The sequence below is a fragment of the Maylandia zebra genome, linkage group LG13 (genome assembly GCF_041146795.1).
Source record: "Maylandia zebra isolate NMK-2024a linkage group LG13, Mzebra_GT3a, whole genome shotgun sequence".
Lineage (NCBI taxonomy): Eukaryota > Metazoa > Chordata > Actinopteri > Cichliformes > Cichlidae > Maylandia > Maylandia zebra.
In genome coordinates, this window is record NC_135179.1 from 28895564 (window position 1) to 28913593 (window position 18030).

The 18030-nt window shown below is 42.9% G+C and overlaps 2 protein-coding genes across 3 annotated transcripts in view; both read left to right on the forward strand.

The window, feature by feature from the left end:
* Positions 1-10366, forward strand: part of thada (THADA armadillo repeat containing) — a 122253-nt gene extending 111887 nt beyond the window's left edge. The window contains exons 37-38 of the mRNA XM_004554581.3: positions 7206-7381; positions 9643-10366. Of these exons, the coding sequence (XP_004554638.3) occupies positions 7206-7381; positions 9643-9966 (500 nt within the window). The 3' untranslated portion in view covers positions 9967-10366. The remainder of the gene's footprint in view (positions 1-7205; positions 7382-9642) is intronic.
* A 2359-nt stretch (positions 10367-12725) lies between these two features.
* On the forward strand, positions 12726-16035 carry zfp36l2 (zinc finger protein 36, C3H type-like 2). Of its 2 annotated transcripts, none has more exons than XM_004554582.5 (2): positions 12726-13068; positions 13268-16035. In XM_004554582.5, the coding sequence occupies exons 1-2, from the start codon at positions 12979-12981 to the stop codon at positions 14477-14479; spliced, it is 1302 nt and encodes a 433-aa protein (XP_004554639.1). In that variant the 5' UTR covers positions 12726-12978; the 3' UTR covers positions 14480-16035. The 2 variants fall into 2 exon arrangements, with proteins under 2 accessions (XP_004554639.1, XP_004554640.1); XM_004554583.4 differs by having other exon boundaries at positions 13271-16035.
* Positions 16036-18030: the final 1995 nt, after the last annotated feature.

Sequence of the window (18030 nt, forward strand, 5' to 3'; positions counted from 1 at the left end):
TTCTAATTGTTAGAAGGGAGTGCACTTCTCCATCAGTTTTAAAACTAGTTTTTTTTGTTTAATGTAGAACTAAAACCTGAATTTAGTGTCCACTGGGAGGTGAGTCACAGATCAGAACATAAAATCACCTCTAGAATGACTAATTGTGACGTTTGCCGGTAATCTGTGTGTTATCTCATGTACAGAAATCCACGCATTTACTTTTTGCCTGTTAAAACAAACATAAGCTATTTAAAGACAGATCTGTGCAGATGAGTTATACTGCATGCTTTTAACGACAAGAAAGCTGAGAGTTCACAAACACATAGGTGGGGTGAGGTTTCCATAATTGACTGATAGGAGCCTGTTTGGGCCCTTGGTGAGGCGGTTTTTACTTGTGTTTGACTGAATAAACACAAGACTGCGATGATGAGGCTGCCAGAATACTCCCACACCGTAATATGTGTGTTAATGCTCGCTGAGGTTTCGTACTAGGTTTCGTACGTTTATTATCTGGTTTCCTCTTCTCGCTGTTGTCGTTGTTGTTGTTTCTCTTGATCTTGACACCAGAGGAAGCCGGGGCTGTAAAGTGTTTTTATTTTGCACCTCTCTCACTATCTCACACCTTTGCTTCCTGCAGCATCTGCAGCGCACGCTGTGAACAAGAAAGACTTCTTGTTCTTCTCAAGGTGGTGTGTGTGTGTGTGTGTGTGTGTGCGTGTGTGTGTGTGTGTGCGTGTGTGTGTGTGTGTGTGTGTTTCACACAGAGATCTTCAGCAAGAACTCTGGTACTTGATGAAGTCTACAATATTCTGCAAAACTCTGCATGTGCAAGCATACATGGATATACAGGAAAAACAGAGTTTGTGCTCTCACAAGTTTGAAAGTTAATATGTGGCAGGAGCATCTTTATTGTTCAGCACAGCCTGAACTCTCTTAGGCAGATTTCTGGTCATTGATTTAAGGAATAGTTCTCTGGACTTCTTGAAGGACATTCAAAGCTCTTCTTTGTTTCATTGAATTCTACCAAGATGATCCAACACAGCTTCAATAACCTTAAGGCCATGACTGATAGTAGCACTGTGATTGGGCATTGGTAAGATGTTTTCCAGATGGTACTGTGTGGTGCATCAAAATCTGATGGTACTTTTCAACTTTGAGGAGATCCTGAACACCACTGTCTGAGGCCACGTCCACACTAATATGTTTTTGTTTGAAAACGCATCTTTTTCTCTCCGTTTTTGGGCAAAGAAAACTGAGCTTTTGAAAACGCTCTCCAAAGTGGACACGTTTGAAAACGCCGTTTTCTCGCCGCAGTGTGGAATGTGAACCCGGAGCCTTTAGAAAACAATGACGCATTTTAGTCATATGATGCAGTCATGTGACCAATTCAGCTAAGATGCAGGACGGCATTGTAGTCTATATTCTCGCTTGATTTTGCACTTTGTACTTTTGTGTTACTCACAGCAACAACTCCACCTCATTTTCAGTCCATTTAAAAAACTTGGAGCTTTTCCTCGACAATTTGCCGCGACGTTTCAAAGAGCCGGAAAGTAAACGGCAGACAGAAATGAGGCAGGAATCGTCTTATGTGTCACGCATGCGCAGTAAGGAACATAAGCGTTTTCAGCCGTTTCAGTGTGGATCCGCAACTTCTTGGAAACGATTAAAAAAATAGTATGTACCAGCGTTTTTAGACGAAAACACAGTTTCCAAACTTGTGCAGATTAGTGTAGACGTAGCCTGAAATGCAACCCAAAGCCCAGAACCTCCACCATGCTTTACAGATGGCTGTAGACATTCACTGTTCTGTCTCCTGACCTCCTCTTTATACAATAATGACCAAATATTTCTGATTTGGTTCATCTCTCCATAAGATTTTCAGTCCAATTCTCGTGTAATTTGGCGAAACTCAACCTTTTCTCCCCTTTCCGTAGCTTAAGAATGGCTTCCTGACAGCCACCGTTCACTGAGACCATTTCTAATGAGGCTCAGGTGAACACTGATAGATCAACTAAAGGAAAAAATCCTCTGAACGTGGCCAGGTACAAGTGAGTGGGTGTCTAAGACAAATTTGTCAGATGTGGGCGGCTGAGTTGAAGGAATGAACTCCCACCAAAGCGAATGTGACAGGAAGTGTCCAGGATTTCTCCCATTGCCCTGACAGCCCACTGATCACCCCCATTCCTGTCATCTGCCCCTCAATGTCCCCACAATGGGAGACCTGACACCCCTTCACCTGCTGCAGAGGCTCAGTTTGTAATGTGCAGACCTGTGCTCTTACTAAAACACACAGGTCTTATCGCTGCCTCTTCATTCAGCTCTGTAATGATTGAACTGTGTGGCTGCAGCAGGACAAACAGGACCATACTACTATTAATTACTTTATAATAATCAATAGATGTCTGCTTTTTACCAAACTGAGTCTTGCAAAAGCAAGTCATTTGGAAATGTATCCATTTTCTTAATTTTCAACAGATTTTTCTCTGATGATTCTCTACGGGGACCTTGCCATCCTGTATTTAGTTCGAGTCTATGAAAACAGAACGTAATGTGAAGACAGCGATTAGCATACTATGACCCTACGGTTATTATGATAAGCAAGGCTGAAACAAGGAAGGAAATGAATTCGTACGATGCAAGATCAGATTACTTGAGTTTTGTGTCAAACTGTTTTTACAGAGCTCGCTTTTTCTGTGAAAACATTTTTTAGAGTTGTTTACCTTCTTCGGAGGGTCACCGTAGAGAGAGTGGGTATAAAATGAGGGGGGAAGTAAGAATTACTCCAAAAATGAGTTCCAGTCTGCCAGTTTTTCACACCCATAGACTGTATATAAAAGATGCACATAAACAGTTTGCTAAGCCTCCACTTTAGCTTTATGACCATAGCTGTGACTTCAGCCAGACGTGACCACATTTAAAGGAGGAGGCTGAGCATCCACAGTATTGTCTGCTGCTACTAAGCTCTGTTAGCAATGGGCCTCCATAAACTGTATGGATGCAATGCACAGATGCCCGCTAATTAATGCTAAATATAGAATCTTATTCACCAAAACTAGAGCACAGATTTTAGTTTAGTTGAAGTTTGGTGACTCAGTTACCAAAGATCAGGCGTTTAAAGTGCTTCCAAGGATGAAAACTTTAAGCCTTAACATAAGTTTAGGTGGTGAGTCTAAATACATAAATCGTTTCTCTCTTTGTAGCTGACATTAAGAGCAAATTTAGCTATAGAACCCTTCATTTCTGCTATAAAGCTTGACCATATAAACAGGAGGATGTGTGGCCATTTTGAAGTCAGCTCCAATGTTGCCTCTGAGTTCTAAATAAATGTAAAGTCATTGTAAAGGAACAAATTTGTAAAATAACACCAGTAGTTCAAGGCCATAGCATGTGGCATGCTAAATGTAATAAAGTAGTACAAGTATTTTTACATCACGGACCAGTGAGACTCTCCTATCTGTCACTGTAAAGACCTTTAGCTAAACATGCATCCCTGAGGTGTCTTCATATAGGAAAAGGAAGGATGTGACACACACACACACACACACACACACACACACACACACACACACATATAAAATTCTGTATAGAAGAGGGTTCATGAGGGTTGTCATTATCAATGGAAAAAGCTGTAAAACGTATGAAAATACAGTTAAAAGTTCATAATGTATGCGCTCCTTCATGTTTTCCAAAGCCTTCCAGAGGGTCGGGTTGGAGTTGGACACTAGAGGGCCCACTCTTCCCCCTCTGTTGTAGTATTTTAGCTAAAAGTTTTAAAAAATGAGTATAAAATGCTGTGATGGACATGGATAAAGTAATGGTTTTGATTGCCTTGTCAAGGAAGATGGATGCTTCCAGTTTTTCCAGAGTCTTTAATCGTATCAAACTTTTGCTTCCACTGAAGAAAAGTAGCAGCGATGAGTTCACGAGATCAACATCAGATCTCTTCTGTGCCGCTGTGTACACTTTCCCACCAGAGAAGAAGAGATCACATGCCTGGTGAAGAGTTTGTTTTGTTTCTATCAGATTTACGTTTGAAGTAGTTTCTAAAACCATGGTTACCACAGTCTGTAACAAAGCAACCAAAGATCTCAGTGAAGGTCCAAAAAAACAAAAAGGTCAAATGTTTAAAAAGCTTGAAATGGTGCGACTGTTACACTGTTTCCAAGGTTAAGTTTTTCCCTCACTCTGCTGCCCTGCCCAGCTCAAATGTACTACAGGAGTGCCAGAGGATGGAGTGTGTGCCAGTGGATGCCAACTGCAGGGCACTCCCTCCCTCTCTCTCTCGCTCTCACACTCTCAGCCCATCCTACCCGAGCCCATTCTTCCACCCAGTGATATTGTCATTTGCCAATTGCCTCGTAGTCTTTCAACACCAGACACCACCTGATTAAAATGCTTGCGTCCAACATACTGGGCAGTAATGGCAATGAAAGACAATCCCCTTGAGAAAGAGGGGCATTTTTGCGCCAAAAAAGCTTGAGAGGGAAATCGGGTTAAGCGACGTGTGAAACCGCCGTAGAGAAGCAGATAAATTGAACGGCAGCTAAAATTTCCTATTATGTCCCCTTAATGCCGGGGGAGGGCTGTAAGGGACTTGACTTCAGAGGCAGGGCTGTCCCAGAGAGAGGCGGCTTCTTGGTAAAGAAAGGAATTTGTCACTCATGCTCTTAAACTCTTAAATCTCCTCTAATACACTACAATCAGCAGGCTCTAATGTTCACAGGGTGGGTTTCCCTCCACGCTCAGACTCCGGGCTCTGCTGCGATTTTACGCCTCCTCTCAGAAGATGAAAAACAATCTGGGTTCCCAACCCTGCATGTGTGTTTTAAACTGTATGTGTGCTCATAGGGGTCCGTATACCTCCTCCCTCCCTCCTTTCCTCTTCTCTTTCCTTGGTGGTAATGTTTTGGCTAGTGGCTCTCAAAGCCTTTTGAAGTCTCTGTGTTATCTTGGTGTCAGCTGCGGCGAGGATGGTCAAGGTGGGAGAACAATACACTCAACCGCCACGTCAGATAGTTGCAGCACGGACAACTGCAGCCGTTAAATGAAGTTATGTGTTATGTTTTCCCTCTGAAGTGTGTGTCCTTGCACTTCCACTTCCTCTAAAGTCTTGCAGCACTGCGGCCTCATCACAGGCCGGCCTGTGGGTACGTGTGCGTTATGGCCCATTTGTCGAGGACTTACAAATAGCCAGAAATACATTTTTTGCTAAAACAAGACACGAACATTGCATTTGCACATCTTACACACAGAGACCGTCCTTTAATTTAACATGCAAGAGTGTTAGGAGCAGTGCTGCAATTCAAGTGTGAGCGCGTGCGCAGATTGGTGCAAGTATATTTTTGAATCTACTCATACACACCCTGATGGCGGTTGGTTGTATGAGTTATAGTTTTGTTTCCCAGAAGTACATCCAAACCCAGAGAGGACACACACACACACACACTCAGTCTGGAACACAGTGTCATTGAAACATCGCAACTTCACAAACACCAGCAGCTACAAACCCACAAGGAGGTCACTGGGGGAAATCCGGTCAAGGTGGGAAACATGATTTCATGAAGTGGTCATGAAGCCCAAAACCTGTCTGGCGTCATTCTCGTCCACCATATTTGGAATAACGCCGAGATGCGTGTGCACATTTTTCCTTGTAGAACGCCTGAATTTTACAAATAGTCTTTTTTTTTTTTTTTTAAATTTCAGCTCAAGTTTCAATTATTTTGGATTCAGTGACACACCACTACATGTAATGGTTTTTCCTTTCATGACACTCGATGGGCTCAATCTGTGGGCTGCTGTGTCGTAGAAACATACTATAATACGTATGTGGCTCATGCTTTCCTTGTAGTAATCTAGGTGTGTCCACCATATTTTTTTAACCCTTATCCTGATAGGGAACACCAGGTTTCTCTTTTCCCTGTCAGGAGTTTTAATACATCTGCTAAAACGCACCGACTTGACTAAGATTTCAGTTGAGGTACTCAAAGCGTCCGCAGAACACGTCTCATTTTTCAGCCAATTAACATGAGTCACTGGTAACACAGAAGAATTAGCTTTAAATGTCTAGTCGGAACATTATGCATCAATAAATACTTTTATATATTTACAATTAGTGATTGTCACATGTTACAAGAATTCAGATTGAAATGTGGTAGTACAGCAACTACCAGCTGGTTAGTTCAACATTTTGTAAATTTGTAATAAAATATTTAGCACTAATTTATGTTTAATAACTGTGCATAGACGGTGTGTAGCTAATTTAGCTCATGGGCACATAAACATAATCTAACATGATTGCTGATATAACCTGTTTAGATTTGATATGTTTAATTAAAAGACATGCACCAGCTCCTCAGTAGCGTAGCATTAGCATAATTAACCATGTGCCCTAAATGCAAATAGTAAATTCTTACAGACAAACTAGGTATTATGAAATATTTAAATGTAGCAGCTGTCATATATAAGTGTTAAGTAACTTTAAGTAGCATTCTGACAAAAAAACGTTGGCCTGCTAATATAGTATTTAAAAAGAGGTCGTCTGAGGACATGCACCGTCTGTTTTAATGCCATTAGCATAACACATCTGCCAGTGACCCTGACGCTACTCTGTAATAAAAGTAACATTAAATTCTTTCCTACTGAGAGTATTATCACCTTTCTTGTGTAGCTAAATTAGCTGATTGGCAAAAAAGAGTGTTAGTTTTCTAATACGATGACACGTTTAGTCTAAAAAGTGTTTAACAAATGAATTAAACCACGGCCCTACAAGAGAGTTCAGACTATGTTGGAAAATAAAGGTGTTCATACCAGATATCGACTTTGAAGGTCATTGTAACTATAATATATATCCATGTATGTCTGCACATGCTTCGATGTTTCTGTATCTATTTCCTCGTTTGATAACAAAATATATACTTTTGCACAAAGGTGTGTATTATAGCCTTGCAGGTGATTTTTACATCCAAGTTCTACATTATCAAAGTGTTTATTAGCTTAGAGATTATTTACATTTGAATGTTTCAATGTCATTTGTAGTAAATCATTAGTTTTAAAGTTTCTTGTTGGCACCACACACATCTTGCTTACCATTTCAGTTTGTAAAATCCCTCCCTGTTTCCAACTGTAACCTTGTGCCTCCTTTTGAGCTTGATTGTATAAAATGTGTTTTATATGTAAAACAGTGTGTGCATAGATTTTAAATGTTTGTTCTCTTCTGTGCTCAGACATGGCAGGTGTGTTCACGTGTCCGCCTGCGGCCCTGGATTCAGGCGTCGGGCTCCTGTGTCGGCTGTTCGAGATGTGGGGGGAGGTACAAGCCGGCATCCTTGCTCTGACAGAGTGGCTGCTGGGGGAGGATGAGCACAGCCAGGATGCAGCTGTAAATGAAGCTTCTAGTCTGGTGAGTGTCGTTCACTCAACTCTTATTTTACATGATTTTCATTTATTTGTCATTGTGACCTGAGTGCAGATGCATATGGACAACTTGAACTGTAACACTGTGGTAAAAGAACATCACGACCAGTTCGAAAAAACAGTGGGAAGTGTTTGCTAGACAGTAGACTACATATGCTAGCAATGATTTTCATTAGGTAAACGGATGCGTCTCAAGGTTGCACTTTCTATGGCTGCACAAGGATTGTTTGTGAAGTGTTAGGGTGAAAGAAATTGCTGACACTGCTGTGTAGTGGATATATTAGGTTCTATATTAACACACTGACACGAAGTCACAGTTTGATTCATGTTAATGTGGTGTCTGTGAAGTGTGAAATATCAGGAACAATTTGCTCTTGCTGTCATGTTCTGCTCTCACAAGAAGTCAATATATTTGAGTTCTTTAAGTAACCAAGGTTTCTGCTCTGTACCCACATTTGGTTTAGCCATCTGTTTAGTTGCTCGTGTATTTTTGAGCTTTGGTTGATTAGATAAACACAACCCAAAGTATTGTGTTCTTAGAGCTGCCAGTTTTTGGTACTGAGTCATATAAATCTGTTTAATGTGAACGCTGTGACTCGTACTAACCATAGACTGTATATAAAAGATGGACTGGGCCACCAACCATAGTCTGTATATAAAAGATGGACTGGGCCACCACCAGTTAGTTCATGAACTCTTATCCCGAAGCCTCAAACTGAGTGTTTTAACTGTGGCCATCTCGATGTTTTGAAACCAGATATGAGAATCTGGGGGTGGAATGTGAGTGAGAAACCAAGGTAGATACCATATCGCAGCAACTTGTCAGCTTGAATAAAGGCCCACCGTAAAAGGTATCCTTTATTTGTATCATATCGTTTATTTGACTCCAGCTGGGACCACAACGAGCCCTGGAGTGACCTTAAAAGAGCACAATTGACGTATTAGCGATCTGTTAGCTACTTGCTAGTATTTTGGCATCTGCATTCATAATGGCCATTAAATGGAATTAGAAATGCTAATTACGGAGTTTTGACGTTGCATGGTTTGTCGAGCAGAGGGGCAGTCTGTTGGCAACACATCTGTTTGGAACCCCACAAACACAACAACCAGGTGATCCAAGCAGTATCGCCAAGTCACAACAACAGTCACTTAAATAGACACTTAAATAGCTACGCAAAACAAATGGAATCTGTTTGTTTCATAAGACTAAAAGAAACTAGTGCTTTCAGCATTAATCTCGTTAAAATGGCATTAACGCCATAACCGCATTAACGCGGCAAATCTCCGTTAGCGAGTTAGTGCGGATTGCCCATGCGTGGGGCAGCACGGCGCTAACGAGCTAACTGCGCTAACACGTTAGCGTATACGTATATACGTATATATATGTGTGTGTATATATATATATATATATCTATATATTGTGCTATTTCTTACTTCTTGTACTGTCTGTTTTTGTTACTGTTTGTACTGGAGCACCGTAACCAACATAATTTCCTTTAGGGATCAATAAAGGATTCTGATTCTGATTTTTACTGATTGCCTGGCAACAAGAACAGGATTCTTGAAACTAACTGGATGAATAGTTTCAAAAACTAGCATTTGAGGCCACAAACTCATAAGGAAAATGTTTAAGAGAGGTCATAGACCAGGCGAGTATTAGGTTTGTTTTACAATGATTTGCAGTATAATCTGACTTACTTTGGAAACCTAAGGAGCCTGAAGCACTTCCAGATGGGCACTTCATTTTTCAGGCCTGGAAGCTGTGTCCGTCTTCTATATACAGTTTATGATAGTGACTAAACCACGGAGATTTATTATCAAGTGTTTTAGGCCTGGGATTGTTTTCTCAAAGTAAAGCTTCAGAGTTAGTCTCTCCTGGCAGCAGAAAGCATATCTTGAGTTATTGTGACAAGTCAGCAAAAATCTAGCTTTTAAAGTACAACAACATTTACAAAAGTCTCTGTTTTAGGGCTCTTAAAAGCCTAGAGTTGTGTGGATACAGGCTTACTTACAACACAGAACTGTTTTTAGTAAAAACAAATACATATATGTGAGTATAGATGTTGTGATTTTTGTGAATTTAGTGAAGGTGATGGAACATTTAGCAGCTATAGATTGAGATTCTTCATTGATGATTTGGTGGAAACTGGATCGGTATTACACAACCAGCTCTAGGTGTGGGAGGGGGGAAAGCAAACTCTTTAAATTCCCTTCCAGTAAAGTGACTTCCATTTTGCTTTTGACCAGGACGATGACGACTTCCTGTTCGAGAAAGGGGATCTAAACCTATGGGCTGAGCCCATCCAGTGGGTGAAGCTGCTTCACAGACACCTTGGCTCCCTCATCCTAACCTTCAAGGACACTCAGGAACCGGGATCTGCTGGGCTGGACCAGGTTAACCAAATCCACACTCTGGCCCAAAGCAAGGCCCTCAGCTCCCAGCAGGCCCTGGACTCCCTCCCAGCTCTGCCTCAGTTCTGCTGCACCATCGAGCACGCCCGGCTGACGCTGCGTCAGCAGAGGGCCGCTCTGGCTCTAGAGTTGCTGGACAGGCTGAGACAGAGAAGCTAGAAGAGATCGGTTTTAGTTGCACCAGTTGTTTATTTTCGATGGGAAAAGACTTCCAAATATTTCAGTTATCACATAAATGGATTTTAATGGCCCGACACAGGAGACCACAGGCTGGTTTTGTGGTGAAGTCTTTTAATGATCAAGTGGAGGGAATGAAGGAACTCTGATGTTTTTTGTTTTTTACTTCATGTCTTACAAATGTTGCTCTCATTGACTGCCAGAAGCGTCATAAGTGCATGATTACTGTTCCGTTATTAGTGTACTTTTTAAATCCAATGTTCCCAACTGCTAAAATGGAAAAAATACAACATAATGTCCTGTTTTTTTTTTCCTTTGTTTGTTTCTAAATGCTACGATGGTTTTAAAGAGGCTGCAGATGATAATAACAACACTTTGTGAACATGTGTGCAGATTTCTGGCAATTGTGGAGCCATAACAATAATTCAAGCCGGGCTTGTGCGAAAACAACACTCGGCGCACTGTTCTCTTATCAGCGGGAATGTGTCACACGACAAACTTCCAACAGTGTCAGCATTGAGCTCGCAGTGCGTCCCGCGCTCTCCATGTCCACCAGGGAATTTTAATTCGGAACAAAACAACTCGGGCGCCTTGAAGCTTTTCGGGCTTGAGTGCGGCGATTGTGTCGGCGCTGACACGTCACCAGAGTTGTATTTCAGCGTACGCTTTTGACTCCTGTGTGTTTATACGAGGTGTTATTTTCCTGTGATATTTAATTTACTGCAGGACTCTTCCCATTGGACTGCGTTTTTATTCTTCCCTCTAGTTTTCCCGGTTATGTAATTAGGAGGCAGGCACAATACGCTACTGTCCTCCCTGAGTGTGTGTGTGTGTGGATCCATGCTGCCCCCTCATTCAGCTGGACCCTTCTCTCTCCCTCTCTCCCTGGTAGCCATGTTCCCAGTTACAGTAAAACTGACGTAATGTTTTGGAGCGCCTCGACATCCCCCAATAAAAACAGAGCCGTGCAAAGGGAGAGCGGTTTCTGCGGGACGAGGATGTGTTCGAGGGATTTCTCAGGAGCCTCGCTGTGTCTGTCCTTCACATTAAACTATTTATCACAACTTTGCAAATAGTCCTGGGGCAGCCCTCAGCCTAATTTTAGGGTTGGTAGTAGTAGATTCCAAGCTCTTATGTCACTTGTTTTTCGCTTGTTGCTATTTTCCCTTTTTTTTTTTTTTTTGCCCTTCTTCCATCTCTAACCAAACCATTCAGCCCTTAACAGTACACTGAATCATGTCACAGAAGGAAAACTTTTAGAATCACTCTTCCAATTATAATAATATATGGAAAACCAGTGTTGCAGAAACCAGTCATTTCTGGTGATATGTGTTGCTTTTTTCCTTCTTTTTTTTTTTAAATACCCTCCTGCCTGAAATATCTGCATTTCGGAGGCCTGATATAGAGCTCCCGTGCTCTGCTGCCAACTCTGCAATCTTTCCACTGTGGTTTTTTAAAAAAAATCTTGTCATAACTCCAGAGAGCAGACTTGAGGAGTTTGACATTTTCATGTGAACATTTTGCCATCCTTGCAAGGATGGGGGGACTTATTGCAACCGCACTGCACTCTTTGACTTTACAACCAAGGGACTTTTTATTGTTAGGCAGGGAGGTTTTGTTAAAATGACAAAAACATGTTAAAAATGATTTTTTTTTTTTTTTTGCGTCTCAGGAGCTTTACTTTCACCTCTTTGTGCAGAAATACGAATTGCTGTGCTTTTATTTAAAAAAAAAATAATCAGTTAAAAGTATGATAGTGCTCCAGTTTAACTGTCCTGGGTGGACCTCTAAAATCTTATCCAGCTCTGGTCAGCAGGTGGCGCCTCAGTCCTCCTCCCCCTTCGCCGATCCCCCTGCTGCTCTCTAGGGGGCAGTGTTGCTCTGTCGCTCCACACAAAAACCACATTCCTGCACAGTCTGGGCCTTCTTGAGGTTGGAGGATGGTGGAAAAACAAGTTTTAGAGGAACTTAGAGGAGTGCTTTAAAAAGACTGAACCAAAACAAATCTATTTACTGCAGTAATGACTCTGCACGTTGTGCTTTAGGAGTGACGGCTTCAAAGGTGAAAGCCAACACTTTTAAAAAAGTTTAGTCGTGACAAGATTAAAGTGGATCATGGTGGCATATAGAACCTGTGTGTGTGTGTGTGTGTGTGTGTGTGTGTGTAGAGTGGATACTGTGGATTATGCAACCAGTGGAGTCTAAAAATTGTGCTGCACTCTGACTGGTCTTTTCTGCGCTCATACTTGTGGTCTCACCCCATCCACAGGCAGAGAAGCAGGGAGAGGCTGAATTTCCTTCCATTACAAATACATGTGTCAGCTTCTAAGTGCACAAGAAAAGAAGACTGTCGGTTCAAATCCCAGGACTTCAGGAGCCTTAAAACCTCCCTCTATTTACGACAGCGAGCTTCGCTAATGCGCTGCAGGCTGGCACGCATTCATAGTAGAGTACCACATTCTTTCTCAACGAGCCCAAAAAGCAAAACCAGCTTCCACAAAATTGTGTGATTTAAAAAAAATTTAAATAAAAAAATTAAAAAAAAGTTTCGGGGGCGTGAGAGGGTGGTGGTTGTAGGGGGGGGTTGGGCTGGAGTTGTATTTCATTTTCAAGGCGTGGTGTTAAAGAATAGACGGCCAACCGGTGAATGGAAGTTTTTTTTTTTCCTCGGGGAGGAGGCGGCTCCTCGAAAAAAGTTTGCACCGACTTGAGCTCGCCCCTCCCCGGCCACGCAACATTTATACGAAGGCTTAGAGCTCCCAGCAAAGCACTCTGGCTCAGCGCTTCTTAAGGGGAGGAAATAAAACCACCTACAACTCAACAACACAAACCTAACCCCCCTCTTTCCCTCCCTCCTGTTTCTTTCACGGACTTAAACCTGCACAGAAGCTTTTTAAGCAACTTTTCAAAAGTTTTATTTTTTTTTCCACAACCAAAAACCAGTCGTGGCACAAACTACTGCTCGTCGCATTCAAGGATCCTGCTCGGTCCTCCATGAAAGAGTCAGTGCGGCAGCAAGTTTGGGCAAAAGAGATGTCAGCGACCGTCTTGTCAGCTTTCTACGACATGGACATGCTTTATAAGGTAGAGTTTGACGCTTTGAGAGTCTTTTCTTGTTCTGAATGAGTTTTGTGCTTGAAGTGGCGTACTAACTTGTGCACAGTTTGCATGTGTTCGACTGCAACAAGTTGTAAATACTGCAGGCGCAGTCTTTATGCCATGTGCTCAAAACAGTAACGCAGTTAACTGTCTGAGACGCTAACTTGGTGTCATTTCTTCCCAGCAGCAAGATAAAAGCATGAACATGAACGCCCTCCACATCAACAGCATGCTGGACAAGAAGGCGGTGGGAGCTCCGGTTGGCGCTCCCGGCTCCGGCGGCGCCTTCACGCCGGGATTTTACCGCAGAAACTCGACCAGCAACGTGGAGGCGATGAACAACGGCAACAAGTTCTCCATGGGCACCTACGACAGCCTCAAGGAGAACACGCCGAGCAGCAACAGCAGCGCCACGGTCCTCATTAACAAGGAGAACAAGTTTCGCGACCGCGCTTACAGCGAGAACGGAGAGCGCGGCGTGCTGCAGCAGAAGCCCGGCTCACAGATCAACTCCACCCGCTACAAGACCGAGCTGTGTCGGCCCTTCGAGGAGAACGGCTCCTGCAAGTACGGCGAAAAATGTCAGTTCGCTCACGGCTACCACGAGCTGAGGAGCTTGTCCCGCCACCCTAAATACAAAACTGAGCCGTGCCGCACCTTCCACACCATCGGCTTCTGCCCGTACGGTCCCCGCTGTCACTTTATCCACAACGCCGACGAGCGCCGGCCCGCTCCGCCCGCCAACGCTAACGTGCAGACGGTGGAGCCCAGATCGGCTCGCGAGCTCTGCGGCTACGGCCAGAGAGAGGTCCTGCCGCCGCAGCAGCAGCTCGGCTACACCCAGAGGGACAGACCAAAGCTTCACCACAGTCTCAGCTTCTCCGGCTTCTCCACCCACCACGGACTGGAGTCTCCCTTGCTCGACAGCCCGACGTCCCGGACCCCTCCGCCTCCCACCTCAGCCTCCTCCTGCACCTCCGCCCACAGCTACTACAACGACGACGTTCTGTCTCCGAACTCCGTGCCGTGCATCAACAGTGCCTTCTCTTTCCCCGGACAGGACCTAAAAGCCTTACTGGCCCCGCTGACTGTGCACACCAGCAGCAGCTACGCCAACAACCACTCCGCCGGTGCCTACTACGGGAACGTGCAGAGCAGCGTGTGCCCACCTTCCCCGCCGACCTACAACATGAGCCACTTGCAGGCGTTGCGCCGCCTCAACGAGTCGCCGGTGTTCGATCCTCCTCCTAGCCCGCCAGACTCGCTCTCTGACCGGGAGAGCTATGCGAGCGGGTCCCTCAGCTCTTCCGGGAGCCTCAGCGGCTCCGAGTCCCCGAGTCTGGACGCTGGAAGACGTTTGCCAATCTTCAGCAGGCTGTCGATTTCAGATGACTAATCACACTTTTCTTTTTTCTTTATTTTTTTTTTCATATGGATTATGATGGACGAGTCAGGGGAGGTGGGTTGTCAGTGAGTGAGAGACTGTCCTTCAAAGCAGAGGATCCCAGGATCCCACCCCACTGCCCTCATTTCAGCAGCATCCATCCCTGCTGAAGTGCCTTCGTGCAAGACTTTTAAAATCTCTACCAGCTCTAAAGGTGCTGACCCTGCTCCGACCTCGCTGGAGGGGGGCAAGAGGAGAGTCTCACCCGCAGAGATCAATAAAGCTTCAGTTTAAAGTGTCCTTGACCTTGCATTAGTCTAGTATTTTTTTTCTTTATATGTAATATAGCTGTAATAAAACTTAGATAGCAAACAGAAGGCATTCCATCAGTGCCTTGCCCAAGGGCTCATGGCAGCCCTCTTCTCCCTTATTGTTGCTCTATCAGGCAAGCCACACTTTTCCTGGGATTAAGTGTGTGTGTGTGTGTGCGCGTGCGTGTGTGTGTGTGTGTAACATGACTTGACAAGAAGAAGAGACTGTAAGCGGTTTCAGATTTCCTCCCATCCTGCCAAGAAAATGCCTTGACTTAAAGTAACATTATTTTTTTTTTTCATCCTCTTCTTCTTTCCTCTCTGAAAGCTTCAACTTCCATTCCAGATCTGTCTCTCACCCAGCGCCACCCAGTGGTTCGTTTGGTTAGTGTAGTTTGTTGCTTGGTTAAAAAGCACTCTTGAGTTGGGCTTGTTTGGGGAAATCACTGCTGATGGTTGAATATATATTTTTTTAGCTGTTTCTTTTTTTTTTTTTCTCTTCTTTTTTTGAGTGATTTACATAGCGGTGCATAACTGGCTATGGACTATTTAACTTATTTATTATCTTGTGAAAAAAAGTATAGGCTACATTGGTAATTTGTGTCCATACTGTATTTATCAAGTATGATGAAGCAATAGATCTATATTCTTTTATGTTTAAATTATGATCGCCATTATTAATCTGCATAAAGTGGAGTGTATGTTCTTTTCACAGTAATATATATATTGTTTTTTCTCCTTTTTTGTAACTTCACTTGGTTATTTTTATTGTAAATGAGTAAAAAAAAAAAAATCTTAATTTAAGAGAACGTATGTGATATTTATTTCATTAATTTTGTTTCCTTGTTTACGTTTATTAAAAGTTTGCGTGATTGCTGTTTGCTCCTGAGGTTGTGTGTCAGAGCTGTAGAAGGCTTTCTTTTTTTTTTTTTAATTTCTTTTTTGAGGATCCTTATTTAGATGTGTCTGTAGAATGTATAAACAATGGTTTGTCATAGACCGTCCAAACCTTCGTTCCTCTTTTCGTTGATCTAGATCAGACTTCAGTGACAAAGAATCCGAGTCAATAAATTAACCAAAAAGTATTTTTTTTTTTTTTTTCCTTTTTCATTTTCTGTTTGCACGAGGTCACACTGTGATTCCAGCCACGTGCTAAAGAATGTAGCAATCCCTTGTGCCCCAGTATTATTGTGTAGTGCCTATGGGGTTCATAATCTTGACATGCCTTAAAATTAACCAAATAAAGTATTTTTCCTACATTGCATCTTTTTATAAATCCAGATGGAACTGAATGTAGTGTTGGATTTTTGTTTTTTCTAGAGGTTGTTACCACTCCAGACACTCTGACAGGAAAAAAAGAAAGGAGAAAAAAAAAAAAACACAACTGTAAACTTTCTCAAAGTCCCCATTCCTCGTTTTTGTTTGGTTTTTTTAAAATATTGAAATCTAGTGTTGAGTTTGCTGGAGAGGGAAGTTGGATGGACACATTTGGATTGTACATAGTAGGTACAGGGGGATGCGCACTATGTACTTTTGACTACTTTATCAGAAGTAAAGCTTTTTGAATGTAACACACAGAAAAAAAAAATGGAGAAAAAAAAAGACGGACAAAAAGACAACCGAGAGTTGTGTTCTTTTCTTTGGGGGGGGGGGGGGGGGTCAGTTCACTACAAATTGAGTGTGAGACTGTTAACTTTGTACTGTACATTTTTTTGTAGTTCTCCCAATAAAAAAAAACAAAAACAAAAAACATCTTTTGAAAAAGTTTCAGACTCTGACTTCTTGTAAATGTATGATGATGTCACACACGGTCAAAGCGCTGACCAGCTAGTTTTACCCCAGTGCTGCTGAGATGCCCCCCCTTTCTCCGGATGTGTAAATGCTCTCTGCAACGGTTGTGAAAGTTCACTGCAAACATGGAAAAGGGGTACAGAACAAACTGGAGATGGTGTTGCGTAATGAATTTTCAAAATGAAAAACTTAAGAGGCACTGGGCCGTGGGAGGATACGATTTCAATCTTTATTATGTCGATATACGTGATATAGACTGGCACTCTCAACCCTCAGACTGCAGAAGAAGTGCCACACAAAGTTAAAGCACGATATCCTGCTCACTTCCAGCTCCTTGTTTTTAATCTGGGACTAGCTTTCTTGCTTCATACTGGCTTTGGGCCGAGGCTCTAATCGCCGACTATCTGCCAACGAGCTGTTTCCCCCAGTTCTTTAAGCCAGCTTTATCCTGATTGGCTGCCCTTCACATACAAAAGGTTTGACCAGCACTGTAAAAACTGAGCTGATTTACAGCGATTACAGAATAGGTCTCCTTTAAGACATCAAAAATAAAAGTACTGGTCTGATATTTAGTTCTGGGAGTGTAGTCCAGAGTCACAAGTTAAATCTTGGGGCTCGTAATTCTGATTAAAAAATGCAGAGGAAGAAGACGAATCAACAAGTTTGTGTTGTTGTTTTTTTTCTTTGTTGAGCGGATCTTAATCGTAGTTTTTGTTTTTTAGAGCCTCGGGCAGTTATTTAAACAAAACCATGTGAGAAGTTTAGAGAGGAAATCTTTTTGTGGGGAATGAAAATGCTCAAGTGCGAGCGCAGCAGCGAGGATGACGAGTGAATCATTAACCCTTAGTGTTCTCTAGGATTTTACCCGAGTCATGGCTTGCTTCAATAAAAAAATAAATGTGCTTGTGTTGCACTTTCCAGAGACTTTTTATTCCTTTCCTCGTTTTCTGCCACACACACACACACACACACACACACTAAGGCCCAATGTATGATCATTAAGAACTCTATTATAGCCCATTAATCAAGCTATGGAGTTTGAAATGAGCACTATAGCTACCCTTTAACTGTATGAGTGACATCGGCGTGCTCTCAGGTCACAGATTATTGTATCAGCAGCAGCCATCGGCCCATAACTGATTAACTCTGCAGTTGTAAACGTGTTTCTTCTATCAGTGACCTGAGCTAGTAAACTTTTGCAATTCACCAGCTTCAGAAACTGATCCAGGCTCGCCGGCTTCTCATCAGAGTGCCACGTTCGCTCACGTCTAGACGGAGGCGAAAGCCCCGGCGTGCGCTGGCCTCCGCTGTCGTGGTGCGCGGGTTTCTAGGAGGCTTTCAAAGAAGAGCAGCTCTCTGTGGCATTGCTCTTAGGCAGTAAGAAAATACAGGGCCCGGGAGTCATGCGGTGCCTGGAGTTCACGCCAAGATAAGGCAGGCTGATAAGGGCCTCTGCAAATA